Raw genomic sequence first — 24,405 nt, 5'->3', positions numbered from 1 at the left:
TAGGGGCTATAAAGGTGTCTTTGTGTGTTTTTAAATTCCTCCGTGACTGTAATCAACGGGCTAAATAAAGTGCTTCACATATAATATAATAAATGTGTGTGTTTGTTCAGATATCTGCATCTCCTGTGGAAGCCTCAACATCTCTGAGGAGCATCCTCTCTTCGGAGGAGCGTTGTGTCAGGGCTGCAAAGTAAGGACCCCATGTGATACTCTAATTATGGAATTGTATTAATTGATATCGTGAGATAATTTTACAACATTATGTAAATATATATCCAGCAATTTACAGTAAAAAGCAAAGCAAGTAAGTATTTCTTTTATAACAGTTCATATATGTACATTACACACAAACATACAGACATATACACATACATATATACAATCATACATGCACACATAAATACATATATACAGATACATACATACATACATATACACACACATATGTATATACACACATACATACATATACACACATACATATATACACACATACATACCTATACCCACATACATACATATATACACACATACATACATATACACACATACATACATATATAAACATACATACATATCTCATTAAAAAAACTAATACCTCATCCTCTGTGAAAGCACTTCTGGTAAAAATTTTAATATTATATAGGCGAAGGCTTTAAATATGCCCAGTTGGCTTTTTGTCTCTTCCTGCACTGTGATATTCATTTCATGTGATCTTTATTTTATTGTTTGAATTGTGCTGAAATAAAAACAATAATACAACCAAAATATTCTTGAACATAGGTTGAATATTGGTGAAATCTGTGATATTACACTGACACAGTAGAAAGCCCACGATGTCATCATGTTGGACAACAAAGACCCCTCCCCCCCTCCCTGCTGACTGTTTTGTCTCCCTGCAGAACTCGTTCCTGGAGTGTGCCTACCAGTACGACGATGACGGCTACCAGTCCTACTGCACCATCTGCTGTGGAGGCAGGGAGGTGCTCATGTGTGGCAACAACAACTGCTGTAGGTCAGTACAGGACGGTGCTACCACACCGCAGAGTTTGACATTCTGCAAGCAGCTTCTACTTGTTGCCAGGACAAGGGTTCAGATTTCACATCGGCAGAAACAATTTACTTAAAAATGTCAACGGGTGATTAACAATATGGCTCATTTTATTAACAATGGAACCAGACGACCCACGAGGAGCAGCTGTGTTCATGTACACAGTGTACGTTGGCATCTAGGTTCTGACCTCATCACTGCAAATATCCACAACCTCAAAGCAGCCATGTGTCACGCAGTGGTGGAATAAGTATTCTGATCTTCATAGCAATACACTGTAAGAATAACCTGTAGGAATACTCTCTAAAAGTAAACGTATGGAGTGTGTCTCTAGAATACTCATAACTTTTTTTGTGTTTGATTAATGTCATAAATTAAAGCGTCTTTGTGTATTTAGAAAAAACGCTATATAAGTTTGAATTATTATTATTATTATAAATTATTACTTTGAAAAAAGTAACAGAAATACTAATAACAGAAATATGAATAGTAATGGTTCTGCAGTCAAAGTACAACATTATATACAGTAATCTTCAAAATATACTTAAAGTACCAAAAGTACTCATTATGCAGAATGGCTTATTTCAGGAATTAAAATGTATATACTAATACATAATATCTCTGGATTATAATGCATTACGATGTACATCATTGTAATGAGCAGCTGGTAAAGGTGGAGCTCATTTGCTCATAACCTCAAATATATAACTCAATTTATATTGGGTATTAATCACCTGCAATGTTTTTAATATTGTCAATGTAGTGGAGTTAAAAGTAAAATATTGGCTTCCCAAATGTAATGGTAAATGAAATTATGAATCCATATAATAATCAATGAAACAAAGAAGTCTCATGGTGCGTTTGTGTGCAGGTGTTTCTGTGTGGAGTGTGTGGACCTGATGGTCGGCCCTGGCTCGGCGGCGATAGCCATCAAAGAAGACCCCTGGAGCTGCTTCATGTGCGGCCCCCGGAACACCTATGGGTTGCTGCGGCGGCGAGACGACTGGCCCTGCAGACTACAACACTTCTTCGCCAACAACCATGAACAGAACTTTGTGAGTCTGACGGGAGCCTTCCTTCCATTAAGCTCAGTTCTGTTGTTCATATCCATTCAATATTAACTTCTTCCTCTCCCCTTCCCACCATAGCACCATTGTTGTCTTTTTTAGGGGGGGACAGGGAATCCTTAGGGCCAGATAGCAGGTCAGCAGTATATACGTCATCTGGAAGCTAGGAACCTGAAGACGAATCTGAGATGCAGGAGGCAAGCTCTTCGGATCTGGAACCTGCTCAGAACCCAGAACCCCTTATGGTCAATATACTGAGAATAGCCATAGTTCCTCTGAATGCCAAGGTCTCTACATTGTGGCCGATTCATAAGGCTTTGATTATTACTAGTTGTATACAGCAACTTCAAGTTTTTAATTAATTGCCTCCCTAATGGAGACTCTAGGGTACTTCTAGAAACTATTTTCGATCAGACATCTTGAGGTGAAAGGTCACGGGATCCTTTTAAAAATGGCCATGCCAGATTTTCCCTTCGCCAAAATAGCCTAAATTTGGAGGGTTATTTAATCCAGACGAGCACGACATGTACCAACAACGTTAGTATGAATGGATGCCTCCGCCGTTTACTTTCACGATGTATGACACCGGTATGTTAACTCCAGCTTTGAATGTCTGCTGCAGCCTCGTGAAGACAGGATTGTAATCAGGTTACCGGTCAAATGATAATGATTTAAAATTATTGAGTGAACAGTTTTCTTGAAAATGAGTTCATAATAGTCTTTATATTCAGAGATGTGTTTGCATCCATAGAGTGTGATGATGAACTGCATCACTTAAATATTGAGTACGATAAGGTTTCTAAAACAAAGCGCTCACAGGGAAGAGAGAAGGACACGTGACCAGTGGTGGAAAAACTATTCAAATCTGTTAAGGGAAAGTCCTGTATTCAAAACTTAGTTTACTATTATCATCAAAACATGCAGAATGACCTATTTCAGAATCATATATATTATAAATATGGATGATAAATATTGATCTATGAATATATATTCGTCACTTTCATTTTGAAGCTGTCGAGGGTGGAGCTAAGAAGTAGAAAGTCGCGTAAAGTGTAAATACTCAAGTAAAGCACATTAAGTACATGTCCCGCTGCATGTGACAGCAGGTGTCGTCATGTATCCGGGGACATTAGGGGTACACGGTGGTTAAAAATGCTGGTTAAAATACTTCAATAATAATTTTTACGCCACAATTTTAGCTTTTAGTAATGTTTCTGCTTATCATACTCCATCTCACATCTCTGGGGACACACACACACCAGACTTCTGCTTGTTTATATGCACCTGTATGTATGTACTATACTAGGGAATACCCCATTACACCAACTCAGGCCTGACATGATGTAATCTAACCTTACAAGGGACACTAGGTGAAATACATCAGTTAAACGTTAAACATTAATATCTGGGGATCTGCTATAAATGACCCATGAAGGTTACAACTTCAGAAACATGTTCAGATCAATAAAGTCCATGTGTTATGTGCAGCTCTCTGGAAACATTAATATATAATCTTATTCTCATCGATATTTCTTCTTCCTTTTACCTCTTTTAGGAGCCAGCCAAGCTGTATCCTCCTGTTTCAGCTGAGAAGAGGAAACCAATCAGAGTTCTCTCCCTATTTGACGGCATTGCCACAGGTACATGATGTGTAGGGCTGCAACGAACCATTCTCATTATTGATCAATCAGTCTATTAATAGACGTTGTCGTTCAGTCGTTCCACCACGTTGGTCCAGACTGAAATGTCTCTACAGCTATTGGATGGATTGTTGTAAAGGTCATGGTCCCCACATGATTAACAATAATAACTTTGGTCATCTTTTCTTTTACTATTATGTAGTGCTGTGAAAAATAACGCGTTAACTCAGTTAATTCAATTACAGGTTTAACTAGTTTTTTTTTTTTAACGCATTTAACGCATGCGCAGAATGAGCTTCCAATCCGTCTGTTGTTGGTCGTCGGGACGAAAAAAAAGTCACTTGCAAAATGAGCTTCCAATACACCACTTCAATCTGAACTCTGTCCGCTCTCATGCAGACGGTCTGTTCATCGGTAATGATCCTTCCGCAGGTTCACCTCCGGAAACCTTGTTACGACTTTTACTTCCTGTAGATCAGGGTCTCAACACGTCGATCGCGACCTGCCAGTCGATCGCGCGTAGTGTCGGTAGATCGCATGACATTAAAGAGATTGGCCCGCCCCTGACATGTTCTCTATAGCACGTCTTTGTTCTTTTATTAAACTAAACGTCTGTTGTTGATCGATCTCCACAGCAGCATGTCATTTCTGTCTCTTCGCGTTGCGTTAACACTTATCGATCTCCGCCTCGCGCCACAGAGCTCCGTGCGCGCATCGACCGAGCAAAAAAAGTCACTTGTCAATCTGTCCACCTGTCCGGGCCGGTGAGGTTTCAGCTTTGCAGCGGTGTCCCCGCCGTCCCTTTCATCACGGCCCAGTTCATGAAGAAAACCCACACAGTCAGTTTGCCTCAGCAGCTGCTAGAGGAAGACTAGAGGCCTTTAGATTGTATCATGGTGGAGTTAATGGTTGACAAACAAGAGAAAATGTTCTGTTTAACCCTCCTGTTACCTTTACATTTACTAACATATTTTACCCTCGGGGTCAATTTGACCCCAGCAATTAAAACCTCCAGAAAATTATTAGAATTAATATTGCTTCCCAAGTTTAAGTGTGAGGTACTTTATGTTTGTTTGTTGACTACCTAAATAGCCCTTTAAATAAATAAAAAAGTTGATATTTCTTATATGTTTGACACAGTGAAAAACAGCCTGGGGTCAAATTGACCCCAAAGAACACCGACATTAAACATTGAATGGGGTCAAATTGACCCCAAAGGTAACAGGAGGGTTAAACATTCTGTTTAGGATGAAGATGTATTAATGTTCCATATGGAAGAAAACTGCTAAATAACTGCTGAGTTGCAGAATAGAAGAATGTATAAATGTATATATCCGTCTTTTGTCATAAATCTCTATGTTCTCACAAAATATACCGAGAATATCGGTAATATGTGATTAATCATGATTAATCCACAAAAACCTGTGATTAACGCGATTAAAAATTTTAATCGTTTCACAGCCCTACTATTATGTTAATGTGTCCATTTCATGAAGCCACGTGTATATTGTCAACTCAAGGATCTTAAGTGGCGCTCAGAACCACCTACTGGTCAACGTCAGTAAACCCTCAGTAGAACACAGGAGATGATGGACGGGTTGATTTTAGAAAAAGAGGAACAGACACCCCTGTGGCTACATAATGGAGCTGAGGTGGAGCAAGTGCAGAGTTCCTGGGAATCAGCATCCCAAAAAACACGACTGGGTCATCAGACATCTCCATCCTGGCAAAAGAAATAAGCTGCATTTTTATTTTCTATTATCAACTATTCCAGAATGTCAATAGAAAGCATCCTGACACGAAACATTACACATTGGTAGGGAAGTGCTCGGCTGACTCGGCTCTGGACAGCAGGTGATTAAATGTGACCAGAACATCTCCTGCCGAGCATCCGTGAGGTCGGTCACAAGGAGCCTGGGCCGAGCCCAAAGAATATTAAAACCCACAATGCCCACAGCCGTTCACTGCTGCCATCAGCTGCTGACCACCAGACTTCAGAGCAGCTTATTTATAATAATGCAAATTATTTTTTTTAGCACCCCGACACTCTTGTGGATGTAAATATTTACACAGGAATGATGGGGTGTTTATTTTGTATTAATTTTTTTATTATTAAAAAAGGTAGCTTCCACGAAGGTTTACTTGTATTTGGTGGAATTTATATTACTCTTAATAATAACGAACGTCTCTAATTTAGCTATGGCTTTATTTAATTATACCACACTACATTGTAAACTGACCACAGAGAACGGTTTTCTATTAAAAATAAATGAGTTTACTCACTAAATAATATTTAACCTGTCTGGGGAGAAAAATACAGACAACACAAAACAGACTTCTCCAAACTAAGAAACAGGACTTATATAACATTATAATTATGACAACACATCCGCTCACGCACACCAACAATAAATCGTCGCCGGCCTGTGGAGCTCTTATGGCCATAAAGGTGACGCAACCCTCTACAGTGTTTCCCCCGCTGTTCGTACCACGCCAACCTCTCTACCTCCAGGCGTCGCGACCGGCCTCTACCGGTTATCCCCTTCCGCTTCTTCTACGTTAAACTCCGCCCCCACCTTTTCCTATCACATTTGAACCCAGACAGATTCAAAGACCGCCTCTTAAAAACTAAAAGAAAATCCAATTTGTGTTATTTTTGTTAGTAAATAACATCCAAGGTTGCATCATTCAATTATTTTAGAAAACAAAAAAAGGAAAGACAGTTTTCTGTTTTGCAGGTGAGACTGGATGACACCTGGCTTACCAAATCAAATCAGATAATCAAACTTCATTTTCCCACAGTGGGCCTTCAATATGGTTTAGAATTGTTTATTTATATAACTTTACGTTACCTCCTACCTTATTTATGACTAACTTCTCTCACTTCTCTGTCTTTCTGTCGTGTTGATTGTTGTTTGTTTGTCATGTCCAAATGTTGCACCTTCCACCAAAAACAATTCCTCGTTTGTGTAAACATTCCTGGCAATAAAACTGTTTCTGATTCTGATTTCTGATTCTGATTCTGATTATCCACTTAACCTAAATTACTTTCATGTTAATTAATGTAACTTATTAAAAAACAACTGGTTAATGATTTACTTTTCCCACGGGGACTTCAAGTGCATTTCTCTGCGCAACCATGGAATGGCGATATATTTACCTTGAACCTTGTGTGTGTGCGTGTTGTGTGTGCATGTGTTGTGTGTGTATGCGTGTGTGCACACAGGTCTGTTGGTGCTGAAGGATCTGGGCATGCAGGTTGGCAAGTACGTGGCGTCCGAGGTGTGCGAGGACTCCATCACAGTGGGCATGGTCCGACACCAGGGCCGCATCATGTACGTGGGCGACGTGCGCAGCATGACACGCAAACATGTGAGTGAAACTCCTCCTTCTACACACATCAGATCACACAATGCAGTAACGTGTAAATACAGCAGAAGAGGGAAATGCTTATTTTGATTTATTTTGATTTAGATCGAGGAGTGGGGACCCTTTGACCTGGTGATAGGAGGAAGCCCCTGCAACGACCTCTCCATCGTCAACCCAGCGAGGAAAGGCCTCTTCGGTAAGAGGCGGTCTTTGAATCCGTCTGGGTTCAAATGTAACCCAGACTACACAACTATTCTGCTATAAATGAGAAGACGAGAATAGATTAAATGAACTAGACAACAAATGTGAAATTAAACATGGGCGCTGAATTTGAACTGTATTCCCCGCAGAGGGAACAGGTCGATTGTTCTTTGAGTTTTACCGCCTGTTGCACGAGGCTCGACCAAAAACGGGCGACGATCGTCCGTTCTACTGGCTGTTTGAGAACGTGGTCGCGATGGGAGTCAGTGACAAACGGGACATCTCCCGCTTCTTAGAGGTACAGTAGCACGAACACAGACAATACATACAGTCATATAGAGACATGTGTATTACTCCTAAGGATCCCACAGTTGGGAAATATGAAGATGTACTGCTCTGTCTGGAAATGTAAACCACACATTGTATCATGCATTTAGTTGTTTTTAAATGATTTTATCTACAGAAATCAAAAAGGGAACTGAATATAAAAACAAACAGACTGTAGAACAGCAGAGGAGACCATGCCATACTATACTATACGTCATTATGTCATCCTGTTTTATTTCATTTTATACTAGATTATATTTCTATTAGATTCCCATATTCACACAGACAAACAAATATATTGATATACCTCGTAATACTTTATTCTTACTTTCTCTATTGGTCTGTGCTCATTTCCGTCCAACCAAATATCTCCTCTGGGGATCAATACGTAATAACAATACTGATAATGAAAATAAAAATAAAAACAAAATGCTTAACAATGGGGGGGAATATACTGAATAAACATGAAACAGGGTTAGAATTTTATAATGACGTTTTTTTTCAACATTAATGTTGGATATCAGTGCTCTGTACCCATCAGCGCCTCGTCTTTGAGGCTCTAAATGAACAAAAATAACCTACGTTTCAGAAATAAAGGTAAAATATTATCTCAACCATTAAATGTGTGCAAAACACCTTTTAATATTGCTTTCACTTCCCATAAGTATCAGGACAAAAACACGCGTTATCATCGCATTGTTACTATTCCCAGACTGAGATTATGACAGACAGGAAGATGTCCATATTAAGGGAAACAGGAAGTAAATCTGCCGCTCCTCCGCAGTGTAACCCCGTGATGATCGACGCCAAAGAGGTCTCTGCTGCCCACCGCGCTCGCTATTTCTGGGGAAACCTGCCAGGCATGTCCAGGTGATACAAACACACACACCATTGTTATGACCCGGTAACTTTTAGCCGATTTGTTTAATAAATCAAATCTAAATTTAAATCAACATGTTTTAATATGTTGTCACCTTTTATTCTTCACCTTCCAGACCTCTGGCCGCCATGATGAATGACAGGCTGGACTTACAGGACTGCCTCGAGCACGGGCGCACCGCCAAGGTATGCATCCACCTCTGTGAGAGCGAGTGTGTGTGTGTGTGTGTGTCTCTGCTCATTATCATATAATATCCCAAAAGTTTGGAGAAAGACAAATGTATAAATATGAAATGTTACTTTCTAATTGATTAAAAAATTGAGGGGGGAAAAAGTTTGTAAATTGACCGACAATCAATATCAGGGGTGTCAGATAATGAAATGATACTCCTGCAGCATCGAAATGGGATGTATAGAAATGTAATATTTCTCCTTTGAGCATAGATATACGGTATAATAGATTGTAGATTAATTCTGCAATTGCATTTTTACAGTATTTTCCTCCTCCTCTCACATGTGCTCTGAGGGCGTGTCAGTCATTTATTCAGCGAATGCTCGCTTGTTAACGATGACTGTGTGTTCAAATCCCAATGCATTGAAGAAAAGGGGGATCGTTTTAGGATTAAAAAAGGGTTTGTGTGTGTGTGTCTGTCTGTGTTTGTGTGTTTGTGCGTGCTTGGTTCTGGATGTTAATTCCAGTTTGAGAAGTTGCGTACGATAACGACACGCTCCAACTCTGTGAAGCAGGGGAAAGACGAGCATTTCCCCGTCTTCATGGAAAGCAAGGAGGACATCCTCTGGTGCACCGAGATGGAAAGGTACAGTGGTGTGTGTGTGTGTGTGTGCTGGGTTTGAGTCCCTCTAAACGCCCGTGTGGATTATGTTTGTGATTCTAATCGGCTTCGTTTAAATGTCCTCGTGTTACTTCATTAATTAATCCAGACGGTCTCTCATCTTTTTGTGCAGCATTAAAAGTGTTTCCTGTCAAAACAACGTAAATTAAACATGTGCATATCGGAAGCACATTTTTTTTATTTAGACCAAATTAATCCCTATTAGGGCTGGGCACGTTAAACAGGCAGAACAAGAGAGATGTTTAATCGCAGCAACCCCCCCCCCCCCCCCCGCTATACGAATTAATTATTGGATTTTGCGTATACAAATGCGATTAATCGTGATTAATCAGGGAATTCATGCGATTAATCGCGATTAAAAATTGTAATCGTTGCCCAGCCCTAATCCCTATATTTAAGATTTAAAATGCCACTCCAATTTAATGTCCCTATTCATTAAAAAGTAGTTTCCTGCAGCAAGAAGACTCTCATCCATCACATATTACCGCTAACAAGCTCCCTTAGAAGACGTCTAGTTTGACTCAACTTTAGGCCTCACAGTTTTTTGGATAATAATAAAAGTTCTCTAACTGTGTGTGTGCTGTATAGAGCAAGGTTGTTGTTGTTGTTGCACGTAGGGTGTTGGATGTTTGCGTGAATACACACAACACGATGCGTGCTCTACGAAGGGGAAACCGTGAAGATGATTGAGCCGCTATGTGAACACGACAACGTCAGCCAGCATGACGACGCCTGTCACGGGACAAATCGTCGTCTTGAGACTCGACATTCAGTCATCGGGGATTCCTCCAGATGAAAGCTCTTGTCGTGTGTGACACCGTGTCGCCAGTCAGTCACGTACCGTGAAAACCACAACGACTTCCAGAACGGCCATCTGACGACTTCGAACGTCGTGTTGTGTGAACTCGAATAGAAAGTGAAGAAAAAACCCAGATAAGATGCAAATGATGAGTCTCTTACATCATGAAATAATCATTCAATACAACATCATTTTTTAAAGTTCAGGACCTATTTAAAATAAATCATAAATTAACGTGTGTGTGTGTGTGTGTGTGTGTGTGTCTCTAGGGTGTTTGGGTTCCCTGTCCACTACACCGACGTGTCCAACATGAGTCGTCTCGCCAGGCAGAGGCTGCTGGGTCGGTCCTGGAGCGTCCCCGTCATCAGGCACCTCTTCGCCCCGCTCAAAGAGTACTTCGCCTGCAACTAGTCACAAACCAACTCTCTCTCACACACACACACACACACACACACACACACACACATACAGTATATAATGACAGACACACAGTATAGAGCTTGTACATGAAGGTTGGCTGACACAGGACCGGGCACACACACACACACACACACACACACTGTAAAGGTCTGCTTCCCTAGATATCATGTAGACCACTGACTGATCATAGTCCCCAGGTGCTACCTTGCTGATTTACACACACACACACACACACACACAAACTGGTGCAGGGTTTCTGTAATGTCTTCACACAAACTTCCTGTCCGACCTTGAAACTGATGTCTTCTAGCTTTACTGTGTCATAGCAGCTGGAGTACGACCCCCCAGGGGGCCCAGAGCTCACGAAGAAGCCCTAACCTTCTGTTCCCTTGAATCAACAAACGTCTGACCCAAAACACGTCACTGTGCTCACGTAGAGTGACGGCGCTGCTGGTGTGTTACAGTGCAATGAACACACATACACAAACACAAGCAGCAGTTCATGCTCATGGTGCTGGTCAGGCAGGGATAAAGTCCAAATGGTGCAACTTTAATACAACACTTTTAGAGTTTCTGGTGCCCGTGGAGACGGGGCGGCGGTCTCTGGTTGTTTCGGTCGCACCGTTTTGAGTCCCTAATTTAGCTCACAAGCAGGTGGGGGCAACGCTAAGCAAGAGACGTGGATTATTAAGCTCTATATATTTATCAAATTTTGTGAGAGGCAGTGTCCAAAAAAATAGTAAATATGATCAAATAGATTCATATTTAGTGAATCAGACTGTAATTTGTTTTGTTGCTTTTGTTGGAAAAGCTGCTCCGGAGTAACAAATCATTAACAAATATAATTCTGAGGTTCGTGTTGTAAAATAATACAAACAAAAGGTCTTCGTCTTCTCCTGAGAGAGACCACGTTTCTCTGAAATCTTGTCGGTCATAACCGAAATATGAAAATGATATATATAAATATATATATATATATATATGCGGTATTCTGCACACTTGTAGCATTTGAACACACTCGCATGTGTGTTGCCTTGGTTACTGTTACGTGTTGCTCCATGGATGTTGTTCACTGTGTTCATCGTAATAGAGCAAACCTTTACTGTACGTCACTTTAGTTCTCACGCCACTCGCCTGAGAGAAGCTTCAGACGGACAACACTTTGGCCTCGGAGGTCGGACGTTACAATTAATATCGGCGTAAAGTTCCAGGAAACACATCTGGATCTTAGACCGTAACAAACCGTCGCCGACTTGTTTCATTTGACTTATTCTGCGGTGAAGAGAAACACTCCTGGTGAAGTTTGTGTTCAGATCATCTAGTTCTGTGACATGAGGCTGTGAAGTCGTCCGGTTGGTTTTGACCCTCTGGACGAGGCAGTGAGTGAAGGTCGCGACCTTTAGCATCGTGAACACCTGCCAACGTCATTTCATTTTTAGTTTGCTCGCTATTTAAAGGATTGGAGATTGCATCTTTATTTTATATACAATATATGTATTGTTAATGGCATTGTTAAATACACGCACGCATAACTTTTTACGACGCTGCTATGACAACTAGGCACAGTCCTCCGGCTCTTGCGGTTACGCCCCCACTTTGCTTCTTAGGGATCCAAAATGTCGACGTCCAGTGGCACCAGAGCCGGGCCTTCACTCTGTCGACACGATGCCGGTTTTCTACTTCCTACGACTGAGACAGACCGCCCTGTGTGAACGACGGAGGCTTCCTTATAACCTATGCCTGTGTCAGGGTTTCCTCTGCCTGTTTGCCCAAATGCATGCTGGGATAAACTCTGTGACCTTGAATAGGAATAAGCAAGTGAAGAAAAAGGCTCGTCATGATATAGAAATGTCTCCAAGACTTTCTCACACACACAGATTGTGTGTGTGCGTGTGTGTGTGTGTGTGTGTGTATGGACGTCCCTTTATTCCGGTGTCTTGTTGACACAGGGCTGTCTTTAGAGCAAACATCTCTTTCAGTCTGGTGCTCTTGGTCGTCAGGTGACCATCTTTTTCCAGGAAGCCATCCGATCCTCTGACCTTCCTCAGATACCAGCGAACAACTGGACACACACAGTCTATGCTGACACACACACACACACTCACACGGTTACAAAAAACCAACAATAAACCAGCAGGTTTAACGTTTTAATCCATCATGTTTACTCTTCGATTATACAACCAACCTTCAGGTGCTTTTTAAACTCTTTTTTACAGCCGATTGCAGGTGACACACACACACACACACACACACACACTTGCTGGAAACATAGTGACACTCACGCTATCTCTACACTCATTTTAGCTATGAAAAATCTACACACACACACACATGCATACACACTGTGTTGTTGCCGGGTGTGACGTCATTAACCTGCGTCCCAACCCCCCCTCCCCTCCCCTCCCCCCGAACCCCTCCGGTGCTGCATGTCAGTGTAATCTCCGATTCCATGTTAGATTAGGGAGTAATGATGATAATAATAATCATGGTAATAATAATTACAATAATAATCTGTTATTGTGTGTGTGTACTGTTCCAGGTTGGTGCTTAGTTCAGTTCAGTCTCAGCCCAGAGGGGAGAGAGCAAGGCTCGAGAAAGCATATATTACAGTTAGCATAGTGACTTGTTCTATTGTACCCAAGGATGCCGGAAGAGATGTTGAACCGAAGAGCTGATGGACTCTCGAACAACGGCGAGTTGAAATAACGCGGAAGGAAGCGTGCGCTGTCGGCAGGTTGATGTGAAACTATCAATATTATTAATCAATAAACACCCAAGATTACGTCTGAAAGGATCCGGGGGAGAACTCTCTCCTTTTCAGAACAGTGTTTATTTGCACATGTTAGAATCAAAACAAATGGCAGACAAATAACGGGAGGTTCAAAACCTCTCACGGGGTGCTAAAATAACTCTGAGGGGTCACCAGATGATTTAAGGATTAAAGAATAACATTTATCACAGAAAAGTGTTATTTTTTCGTACTTAAAAACGTCATTTTGGGCTTTTCTTTGCTTAATATTGAAAACCCTGACCTCCTCTGGGCCTATAGGACTCCCCCTGAAGGAGACAAACACAACAGCGTGAAGGAGGCAGAACAGAAATAGTTACTCTGTTATGTCTTAATAAACAAAGAGAGATTTCACTCCGGATGCCATTTTAAATAATGGCTCCTACATGGAGTCATATCCGACATGTGAAATTGGATCTCTCTTTAGTGCTAAGGAGATGTTTGGAAAAAGGAAGCATTGAAATGCTTTCTCGTCTTTAAATTGAATTTCGTAGAATAGTATATACTATACATGAAACTCGTTTCCTGAAGTAATGAGCAAGTGGAAAAACAACGTCTCCTCATTTCCGCGTAATTTCCTCCCGAGTAGCCTAAATTTGAGAGGAGTCCATCCTTTTAAACGATGTGTGACGCGATGGTGATGTTTCTGTTCGCCTATCAACAGCTTTTAGGCTGAACGATGCGCTGTTTTCAACACTGATACATTCACAAACACATAAAGCACACATACTCACACACACACACACACACACACACACACACACACACACACACACACACACACACACACACACACACACAGGGTTATGAACAGACAGACGCACAGACGCATGCATCACACCGACAGAGCTGGAGCGGTGGCGCATGCAGACTCTCATCTCATGGACTAGAGGGATTCCCAAAGTGTGGTGCGCGCACCCCTGGGGGTGCGCGAGCTGTCTCTAGGGGGTGCGCGAGAGGAAAAATGTAATGGTGGTCTAATGGTGTAATAATTAAGATACGTCGATCGTGGTCGCGGCAGAGCTCCGACGCCGGTCTGCACCCCGTCTGCACCCCCCCGTCAACAATCCTTCTCGGCTCGCGCGCGACTCCCACGAGCACCCCCCCCCCCCCCCCCCCGTCAACAACTCTTCTCGGAGTTGGGGGTGCGTGAACCCGGTCGGGATGTAGAAGGGGGTGCGTGGCCTAAAAAGTTTGGGAACCCCTGGACTAGAGGGAAGACGAGCGTGAGAGAAAAGGACCTGGTGGTGTTTCAAAAAGGTGCTACAATTTTATCTGAAAAAAAGAAAAGTATATTGTTAGGAGTATAAATCAAGTTTGTCTTTACAATGACTGTATTTAAGTTTGTCGTAGTAATGAAAAGGCACTATTATTATTTTACTCTTGTATGAATATGAACTAATTAAAAAGGCATTTTAACTTTGTACTTGAACAATGTAAGAAATGAACCGTGAATAATAAAAAGGACTGTCTCTTGTGATTTGGTCTAAAGGCTGAGTTATTATTCACGTCAGTTCAGGGTCACGTTGTGTTTTCATTTGTAAACAGCTTATTGTCTTTCAGTTCCCACAGACACTTTCATACCTGCAAACAAGTTTCAAGTTTCAAGTTTTTATTGTCACATCCCCTTTTATACAAGTATAATCGGTTCGTGAAATTCTTATGTGCAAAACACCCGACAGCAGTAGCAGACTAAAAAAAGAATAAGAATGAGAATAAACTATACAATATCCACACACAAAAAAGAAGAAAGTATTAACAATATATATATAAAACAATGTAATAGAATATACATCATGACAATATATATATATAAAACAATGTAATAAAATATACGTTTCGGTGAAACTCGCCGTTTTGAAATCAAAAAAGGTCATCCACGTGAATCGTGTAGATCCGAAGAGTTTTTGTTTTTGGGGGGGGGGTCAACTGGCCGGCCGGCGTTTATGAGATTGGAGTGAGACACGCAGAAAATGTGAAGTGGTGCTCTTCGCAATAAAACATCTTTGATGGGACGTGTCGACTCTTGGCCAATCAGCGTCAAGATGTCCGCAGCGTTGGGGGGGTTCAGTTAGCTTTAATGTTAGCCGCTACATCTCCTGCTGTCGCGTTGCACGGTGTATCGACACTAACGAGGCATCCGTAGGTTAAAAACGATATGATGTTGCATATTCTTAGTGTCACCTGCATCATTTCGAAATGCATTCAGGAAACTCAGTGCATATGTAGTTCAGGTTGAGGAAGCAGCAGCTGGAACAGCAGGGCTTCAGGTGAGGTCTTACTCATTAGCAATGAAACTAAAGGACGTTTGGGAATCTGACCTCATGTGGGCCCGCGAGCGCACGTGACGGTAGCTCCGAGGCTAGCCTGCAAAGCAGCCAATGAACGTCGAGACTTCAGGAAAGATAACGGCTGCACAATTATCACATTTTTTTAAAAAACTTTTTAAAACTCAGACTGTTTGTAGAGTGAGATGCCTTCGCCCAATGTCAGCTGGGATCGGCTTCAAGGATAAGCGGTTTGGATAATGGATGGATGGAGAGTGAGATGGCAGCTGGAAGGAAGGCGCTCCTGGAGAGGATCTGGATTATATGTGATATCTCAAATGTTTTATTGATCTATTTAGGCCAACAGTATGGACCTGACAATGCCCTTTGAGGCGGACCTTTGTTGCAAAGTAAAAACGCAAATGTACCTTGTAGATATTTTCAATATGGTTCTTTATGACACCATGACACATTCCTTGTATATATAAATATACATGGCAATAAAAAGTTTCTGATTATGTTGTTATCGGTGCCTCTTCAGTGTTGGTAAATTGTCTGATAATTTTGAAATAAGCACCCGCAGTGTTATACAAATTATTATAATAATATTAATTAATTAAATTCCCAGTTTCCCCCTTTTATTACATTCACATGTTGTTCCCTTGCACCTACATTTTTGTATAATGATACATAAATTACCTTCTGTTCTGATACACAATCAGCAAAGATAACAATTGTTTGAGTTCATTTGAATAAAATTGGGAAGAATTATACTGCACGTTGCTGGCCGTTTCTCCATTTTATTCATATCAACAGTATCAATAGTTAACAGTAATAACAGTAATGCATTTGCGTCAAATTGAATAAAAAAGTGAGAATATTTATTGTGTATAAAGTGTGATTGGCTGAGCGAGTGAAGGGGGATGTTGTTGTTTGTGTCACTGTGTTTCCTGTTTAGCGGAGGCTACGGCCCACAGTCAGAATCAGAATCAGGTTTTATTGGCCAAGTAAGTGCACAAACAAGGAATTTGACTTGGTAAAGTGACTCAGTGTGCTTACACAAAATATACATTACAACACAATAAAATACAAAACAAACAGTGCAACGGTCTAAGAAGTTTTAGAAAGTTTATGAAAGTATTGTAGCGACCCTGAGTCAGGAACGCTACGAGACGTAGATGGCTTATAGGGTGTTTATTCAAGGAACATAGAACAAGCTACTGTTGGCCGTAGCCTACGCCAAAACCACAGCAAAACGCCGTGAAAGTCTCCCAACCAGCTTCACGTCTGCTCCGGGTCATAGCTCTGCTCCGAACGGCGTAACACAACAACACACACACAACAACATCACTCGCTGTCCAATCACAGACACGCCTCACAGCTACCAGCTCGTGAGACGTTCACTTACATCCTGAACATAACATTTCCCTCAGTCCGTTACACTACCCTCCCCCCACAAAGTCCCTCGCCCCCGAGGGGGCAAACAAAGTCTCTTAGGTGGCCAGGGGCCCTGCGGTTCCTCTGAGGCTGCCCGCTGGGGAGAGGGAAAAGGGGTTGAGGGACGCTGGGACCAAGGGCAGGGATGGGAAGGAGGGCGGGGCCAGGGACACTAAGAGCCTGTGAAGGGTCCTGGGCCCATTGGGAAGGGTTTGGGGTAGTCTGGGCTGAGTCCAGGGTTCCGTGCCCCAGGCTCTTGTCCTGATGGGGTGGATGTGCCCCAGCCTGTCTCGATCCACATCGACTTTCCTTCCTCGTGGTGGCAGTTGGACCCTGTACACCACCTCTCCAAGTCTCTCCAGGACTCGGCAGGGCCCCACCCACTCACTATCGAGCTTTGGGCACCTGCCCTTCTTCCTCTGAGGGCTATACACCCAGACCAGCTCTCCGACTTCAAAATGGCGCCGTCTGACGTGCACATCGTAGTTCCTCTTCTGCCTTACTGCGCATCTGGTTCCTGGCAAACTGGGCCGACTCCAAGCGGTCCTGGAGTTTCCGAGCATAGTCGAGCGGGGACCCCAGGAGGTTTCCATCATCATCTCCTGGCGTCCGGATTTCTCTGCCGAGCATGAGAAGGGCAGGAGAGCAGGAAGTGGAGTCCTGCACCGCAGACCTGTAAGCCATCAGCACCAGAGGCACGTGGTCGTCCCAGTCGCGTTGATGTTTAGCTGCCACAATGGCCAGCTGTTGTGCCAGCGTGCGGTTGAATCTCTCGACCAGCCCATCGCTCTGTGGATGGAGGGGTCTTGTGGGATCCCAGTTTGTCACACATGGCGGCGAAGACACGGGACTCAAAGTTTCTGCCCTGATCTGTGTGGATGACTTCAGGGCCCCAAATCTGCTGAACATTCCCCCACCAGAGCATCCACAATCGTCTCCGCCTCCTGGTTCGGCATGCAGTACGCTGGGCCACTTAGTAAAATAGTCCATTGCAGTGAGGATGTAACGGTTGCCCCTCTCTGAGTGAGGAAACGGTCCAAGAACATCAATCCCCACCCTCTCCATGGGACACCCAGCCGGAAACTGCTGGAGCTGGGCATGAGATCTGTCTGCAGGGCCTTCACTGTGCAGCTGTCGCAGTAGTCCTCCACATCCCGCCTATGTTGGCCCCAGTAGAACCCCTGGCGGAGGCGACGGAGGGTCTTCGTCACGCCGAAGTGACCAGATCCCGGAGCTCCATGCATTGCCCGCAGCACTGTCTCTCTCAGAGCCCTAGGCACCACCACTTGCCACTGTGTCTCTCCAGTCGCCGGCTCTTTCCACCCCCTCTGCAGGACACCATCACGCAGTCGCAGGGCTTGAAAAGTTGACCAGAGTCCCTTTGTGGCTCGAGAACACATGGTAACCTCTCCCCAAGGTGGTCGCTGTTGGGATCCCACCCAAGCGAGCACTGGCCTTATGTCGACATCCTCTTCCTGTTTGCACCCCCACTCTGCTGCGTCCACAGCTGTCAGTCCATGGCCCGCTGGCGTGCCCACCGGTCCCACGGCAGCACATTTCACACCAGGTTGCAGCCGCTCTTCTTCCTGCGCCTCTCTTCTCACAGTAGTTGCAGCCATCAGCGCTGCAAGGCGTCGCTGGCCAGCATTTCCGTGGCGTGCCCCCGGTCTGTGGACCACAGTGAAATCATACGCCTGGAGCTCCTCAATCCAGCGTGCCAGCTGGCCTTCTGGCTCCTTAAAAGACATGAGCCACTGTAAGGCAGAGTGGTCGGTCCGGACTGTGAAGTGGAGGCCCCCAAGGTAATATCTGAAATGTCGGATGGCACAGACTATAGCAAGCAGCTCCCGTCTCGTGACACAGTAGCGGCGTTCAGCCTTGTTGAACTGTCTGCTGTGATACGCCACCACTCTCTCCTTCAGGAGTCACTTGGGCCAGCACAGCACCTGCGCCTGCATTACTGGCGTCCGTGTCGAGGATAAAAGGCAGGGTGAGGTCAGGCGGTGAGAGGACTGGGGCCTCCACAAGGGCTCTCTGCAGTGAAGTGAAAGCTGCATGGCACTCCTCTGTCCAATCAAACACCACCCCTTTTGCAGCAGGCGGAACAGTGGTACAGCTATGCAGGAAAACCCTCACAAACTTCCTATAGTAGGAGGCCAGGCCCAGGAAGCTTTTCAGGTCCTGCACAGTGTTGGAGGTAGGCCAATCCTTCACCGTCTGCACTTTATCATCCATGGTGCCGACACCGCCCCAAGCTTGTGCCCCAGAAATGTGACCTCCCGTTGCATGAAGGAGCATTTCTGTGGGTGCAGCTTTAGACCTGCTGCTGCCACTCTCTCCAGCACCCGCCTCAGGGCCTCGAGAGCCGCCTGGAAGGAGTCACCATGCACCAGTATGTCGTCCAGGTACACAACACACTCCTGCCGAGGGATACCAGCGAGTACCCTGTCCATTAGCCTCTCGAACGTGGCAGGAGCATTGCAGAGGCCAAACGGAAGGACTTTAAACTGCCACAAGCCCCCATTAGTGATGAAGGCAGTTTTGGCCCTAGCTTCAGGGCTGAGAGGGACCTGCCAATACCCGCTCCGCAGGTCCAAAGAGGAGTACCAGGCTGACCCTGCCACCGTGTCGAGGGCCTCGTCGATGCGTGGAAGGGGGTAGGAGTCCTTTTTTGTCACTTTGTTGAGGGGCCTGTAGTCCACACAGAACCGCCACGCCTCCTTCTGCTTTTTGGGGACCATGACGATCGCCGAGGCCCAGGGGCTGGTGGAAGGCTCGATGATTCCCGCTCGCTGCATCTCTTGCAGGGCTTTGTCTGCCGCAGCCTGCCTGGCCAGTGGGAGGCGTCGAGGTCTCATCCTAATCGGCCGTGCATCTCCTGTTTCGATGTCATGCTGGATGAGATCTGTGCGGCCTACATCGTCCTCCGACATTGAAAAACAGTCCTTGACCTAAAGAAGCAGCTGCCACAACAGATTTTGTTCGCTCGGAGTCAGACCACCACAGTTTGCCTGCCAGACCTCCCTCACTGCCAAGACTCTTTCACTGTCGTCAGGTGGAGAGGCGTTTGTCACCTGTGTGTGTGGACTTGTAGCTGGCGGACAGAGGCTGGGGTGGGTGCAACTCAGCAGCTGGCAGGGTGGAGGCAGTGTGGACAGCTCATTTGAAGGGATGCAGCTAGGGCAGCATCATTTGTTGTCTCAGCCGTCAGTGTGGCAGCGGTGTGGGTCGCAACACAGCCAGGCCGGGTGGCTGGCGCCACATCTGGATCACATGACCATCAGGGAACGTGAGAGTTCCTCTCTTTGTGTCGATGACACAGTCCAATGCCGAGAACATCCAGTCCCAGTATACAGTCCTCCAGGTTAGCAACCCACACCGGCAGCGGATAGACTTTTCCCCAGGCCCAGAGTCACTATTGCTTCCCCAACCATAGGAGTTCGCTCCCGGTGACTGACTGCAGTTTCACGATAGTGGGAAAATATCAGTCCCATTTGTCACCACATCGGGCCTCACCAGGGTTGCTGACGAACCTGTGTCTACCAGTGCAGAGCAGCATGTCCCTCCAATGGTGAGCATTGCATACCAACAGTCTCCTATCCATGTTCGACCCAGGACCACTAGTCGCTCTAGCTGACCATCAAAATCCTCCGTGGTCTGGTTGCCCTTATTTGGTCGGACGGTTGTAGCTTTGTTAATTAGAGGGGGCTGGGACAGAGTGCCAGGGGTCCGCATCGTCCCGATTATGCGGTCCCCGGCTCGTTTCCCTTGTTCGCGGTGGAACAGGGGCAGTGTCGGATCAGGTGGCCAGGCTGGCCACACCCCCAGCAGACTCTTGGTCGTGGCTTGTCTTGCCTCTCATCTCTCGAAGTGGCAGCCCTCACTAGCTGGGTTAGCTCCCCCACCCAGGCAGGCTGCGCCAACACCGTCACCGTCTCACAAGCAGCGCTCCCTTTTGGTGCTTTTTCAACCACTTTACCCATGGCGCCAGCACACAGCATCTCTCTCTCCGTTGCTGACTCCAAAGCCTCCTGGAGCGACCCAGGGTGAGCGAGTAGTGTCTGGATGCGCAGGTCAGCTGGCAGCAGGGCCTGGAGGAAATGGTCCCTAGCGAGCTCACTCTGGATGGACGAGGGCATGTGGGCGTAGGTGCGGTGAACAAGCCCCTCAATGTCATTCGCGAGCTCCCTCAGCGGCTCCTCTGGCCGTCGCTGTCTGCTGCATAGTTCAGAGCGGAGCAGGCTAGTGGCAGAGCATTGTCCAAATCGTCGCTTTAGAGCCCCAATTAGTGCATCATAATCACTCCGATCATCAGGACTCAGCAGCAGCAGGCTTGATAAAGCGTCACCCGTGAGGCACATCGCTAACTGGAGAGCTTTCAGTGGACCATCTACTGGCATGGGCTAATAGTTCAAATTGTGCATGAAAAGCTTCCCAGTTGGATTTACCGTCATATCTGGGGGTCTTTATTGTGGACGGAATAGCTTCTCTCCGTGTCTCAGTGTGCTCAGTCATGTCCCTTCCTGCGGCTTCCTCTCCGCCATTTCCCTCACCGGCCTGAGTGGCCAAAGCCAGCCTCCGCAGCCATCCTAGCGGTCATTTCTTTTACCCGCTCTCGGTGCTCCGTCGTCTGCCAGGCTCCGGCTGCGCCCGCCAATTCCCGTCACTTTCTCCTTCCCGTTTAATCTTGAGACGGCTCCATGTTTCTCACCGTTGACGAGCGTTAGCCACTTAGCTTCTCTGCTGCTACCTCGCGTGGCGATGTTGATGATAGCGAAAGTTTTACTTCTGACACCAAATGTAGCGACCCTGGGTCAGGAACGCTACGAGACGTAGATGGCTTATAGGGTGTTTATTCAAGGAACATAGAACAAGCTACTGTTGGCCGTAGCCTACGCCAAAACCACAGCAAAACGCCGTGAAAGTCTCCCAACCAGCTTCACGTCTGCTCCGGGTCATAGCTCTGCTCCGAACGGCGTAACACATCAACACACACACAACAACATCACTCGCTGTCCAATCACAGACACGCCTCACAGCTACCAGCTCGTGAGACGTTCACTTACATCCTGAACATAACATTTCCCTCAGTCCGTTACAGTATATACAAGGCGGAATGGCAAAAGGCCTATACATCGCCTCTACTGTCCCCGAATAAACGGCAATAAGCGAGACAATGTCTCGTAGCGCTCCTGGCCCAGGGTCGCTACATGTTGTATTCATTATAATGCATTGGACGAGTCCAATGTGGAGATGAAATGAAAATATAAAATATCATGACTATATCTGGAAATATTCTAGTGTACAGATGCTTGCTGTCTCATTTTTAAGTTGGCCGAAAGGTGTATTTTTTTACTTTAAAAAAAAATTATGTATACACAGCGCTGTGGTTGTGATTGCCATGAATGTTACAATCCGTGCATGACGCAATATTACAAACATTTACCAGTTTAATAACAGGTGGTAATAATAAACAGATCTAATTACGTGACCCGGTCAAGTGACGTCACAGCAAAGGGGCGTGGTCCCGCGACCGTTAGAAGTTCTAATGTATGCTCGAAATGGAAGGTTCTGAGTTCCTCCTAGAACATGGATGTTCCGTTCAGAGACTCGTCTCACTCACTCAACCGCCTTTCACCAGTGAACTCAACAAGCACCCAGTGAACAATAGGTTAAGAACTCAAACTGCTTATTAGCTAGTTGTGCGCGTGTGTTTTCACCTCGAGGCCAAGTTAAACACGCACGACTTAGCGAGCTATAGTTAAGTTTAAAAGATAATACAAGCTAGCTAGATTGCATTAGCTCTTAAACTTTACTTAAGCATATTTCCTCTATTCTGTGAATTGTTCACTTCATATAGTTGTTTAATCCTGAGTGTCTTGACTGTATTAAACAAATGTATGAAGTGAACAATTTACAGACGATGAATTATGCTTCAGTAAAGTTAAAGAGCTCATTTCAATTTTTGAGTGTCTTTACTGGTTCAGACGTATTAGCAATACAATAACTATAAAATAAGTATGCATCATGCAGATTGCCTCATTTCAAAGTTCGATATAATATTCTATACTGTTGGATTATTGATACTGATTCATAAACATGTGAGCTGTGTTTAAATGTAGCATGCTGTGCAGTTGAAAGCAATTTAACACGTCCTATGTATTGTTGGGTATCATTTTTCACTCTTTAAAATGCTTCATGTTTTATAAAAGTAAGGCGTAGTTGTGGAAAATGTAAAATGTTTCTCTGCAAAGTGTAGCTGTCAAATAAGTGTAGTGAAGTCAAGTGTACAGTACTTTCCTTTGAACTGTAGTACAGGGGAAAGAGAAGTAACACAGTTGTATTTTACAGGGGGAACTTTCCCTCCAGACATAGTGATCTTATTGTTCTGTAGCTGTGTGTTTGAGCTATTATGATTATTATGACTGTGTAATATTGTATTGGTCTTGTGTAATAGATTGCCATGTACATTATATGTATTCTCCTGTACACATTAACATAGTTGTCTGTGATAAAATGCATTTGCAATTATTATAAATTTAGAATGTGTAATAGATCTACTTTCCCTTACCGATGTAGATAATGTGTAAAAAGAAGTGTAATCTTAAAGATCACTGCCGTCACATCACAGATCACAAAGAAGCTGGCCGGCCGCTGCAGGGGGACAGCTCTCTGGGTGACCTCCATCGGCAATGAGGTCGGCCAGATACTGACCAGTGTCCTGACGGTGCAGGAGCGGCCGGGACTGGACGGAGTGTCTGTGTTGGACGTGTACCCTAGAACTCGCAGGAATACAGGACTGGTGCCTCTGTAGTATCCTTTGAGAGGCAGCGGCCCCCGAGGGCCACCAGTGTGTACGATTCCCGTCAACATACTGTAGCCTTGTGTCCGGGTTGAGCTGGCGGGACTCGGGTGGAGTTGGCCGAACTTCACGTTGATCCACATCTCCGGTGGATGACGAATCTCAAAAAACGTGCACGGGTTCTTATTTTCTCCTCCTTCCCCTTTAAGGTGGTGGAGGAGTCTGAGTCGCTTGCTCCTTGACCCCGAGCCAATGAGCGGTTCAATTGTGTTTAGAATAGAATACAATAGAATATAGAATAGAATAGATAGGTAGGTATTCCTTCATTAGTCCCACAGTGGGGAAATTTCAAAATCCAAAAAGTTTAGAATGAATTATTGTGTATGTGTTGCATCTTCAAATTCACTCTGATTCTTCTTTCAGTTTTCTAAATCACGCTTTGGTGGGTCAAAGTCGGCCTCACTAAAGCCACATTTAGTGGCTAGGAGGACCCCCAGCCCTTCT

General features: G+C 44.7%; 1 protein-coding gene across 11 annotated transcripts in view; it reads left to right on the top strand.

Moving 5' to 3' along the window:
- Positions 1 to 23,871, top strand: part of LOC130202917 (DNA (cytosine-5)-methyltransferase 3A-like) — a 60,699-nt gene extending 36,828 nt beyond the window's left edge. For 8 of the 11 annotated variants that reach the window (XM_056428802.1, XM_056428798.1, XM_056428799.1 and 5 more), the window contains 12 exons: positions 111 to 190; positions 903 to 1,015; positions 1,923 to 2,106; positions 3,674 to 3,758; positions 6,985 to 7,130; positions 7,233 to 7,323; positions 7,478 to 7,626; positions 8,440 to 8,525; positions 8,651 to 8,720; positions 9,234 to 9,352; positions 10,457 to 10,579; positions 23,731 to 23,871. In XM_056428802.1, coding sequence (XP_056284777.1) covers positions 111 to 190; positions 903 to 1,015; positions 1,923 to 2,106; positions 3,674 to 3,758; positions 6,985 to 7,130; positions 7,233 to 7,323; positions 7,478 to 7,626; positions 8,440 to 8,525; positions 8,651 to 8,720; positions 9,234 to 9,352; positions 10,457 to 10,579; positions 23,731 to 23,779 — 1,295 coding nt within the window. In that variant the 3' untranslated portion in view covers positions 23,780 to 23,871. Of the gene's footprint in view, positions 1 to 110; positions 191 to 902; positions 1,016 to 1,922; positions 2,107 to 3,673; positions 3,759 to 6,984; positions 7,131 to 7,232; positions 7,324 to 7,477; positions 7,627 to 8,439; positions 8,526 to 8,650; positions 8,721 to 9,233; positions 9,353 to 10,456; positions 14,876 to 23,730 lie in introns of those variants that run through there. The other 3 variants (XM_056428793.1, XM_056428795.1, XM_056428794.1) reach the window with 3 other exon arrangements.
- Positions 23,872 to 24,405: the final 534 nt, after the last annotated feature.

The sequence above is a fragment of the Pseudoliparis swirei genome, chromosome 12 (genome assembly GCF_029220125.1).
Source record: "Pseudoliparis swirei isolate HS2019 ecotype Mariana Trench chromosome 12, NWPU_hadal_v1, whole genome shotgun sequence".
Taxonomy (NCBI): Eukaryota; Metazoa; Chordata; class Actinopteri; order Perciformes; family Liparidae; genus Pseudoliparis; species Pseudoliparis swirei.
Note: the sequence above shows the minus strand (reverse complement) of the source record. Positions and strands in the feature narration are given on the sequence as shown.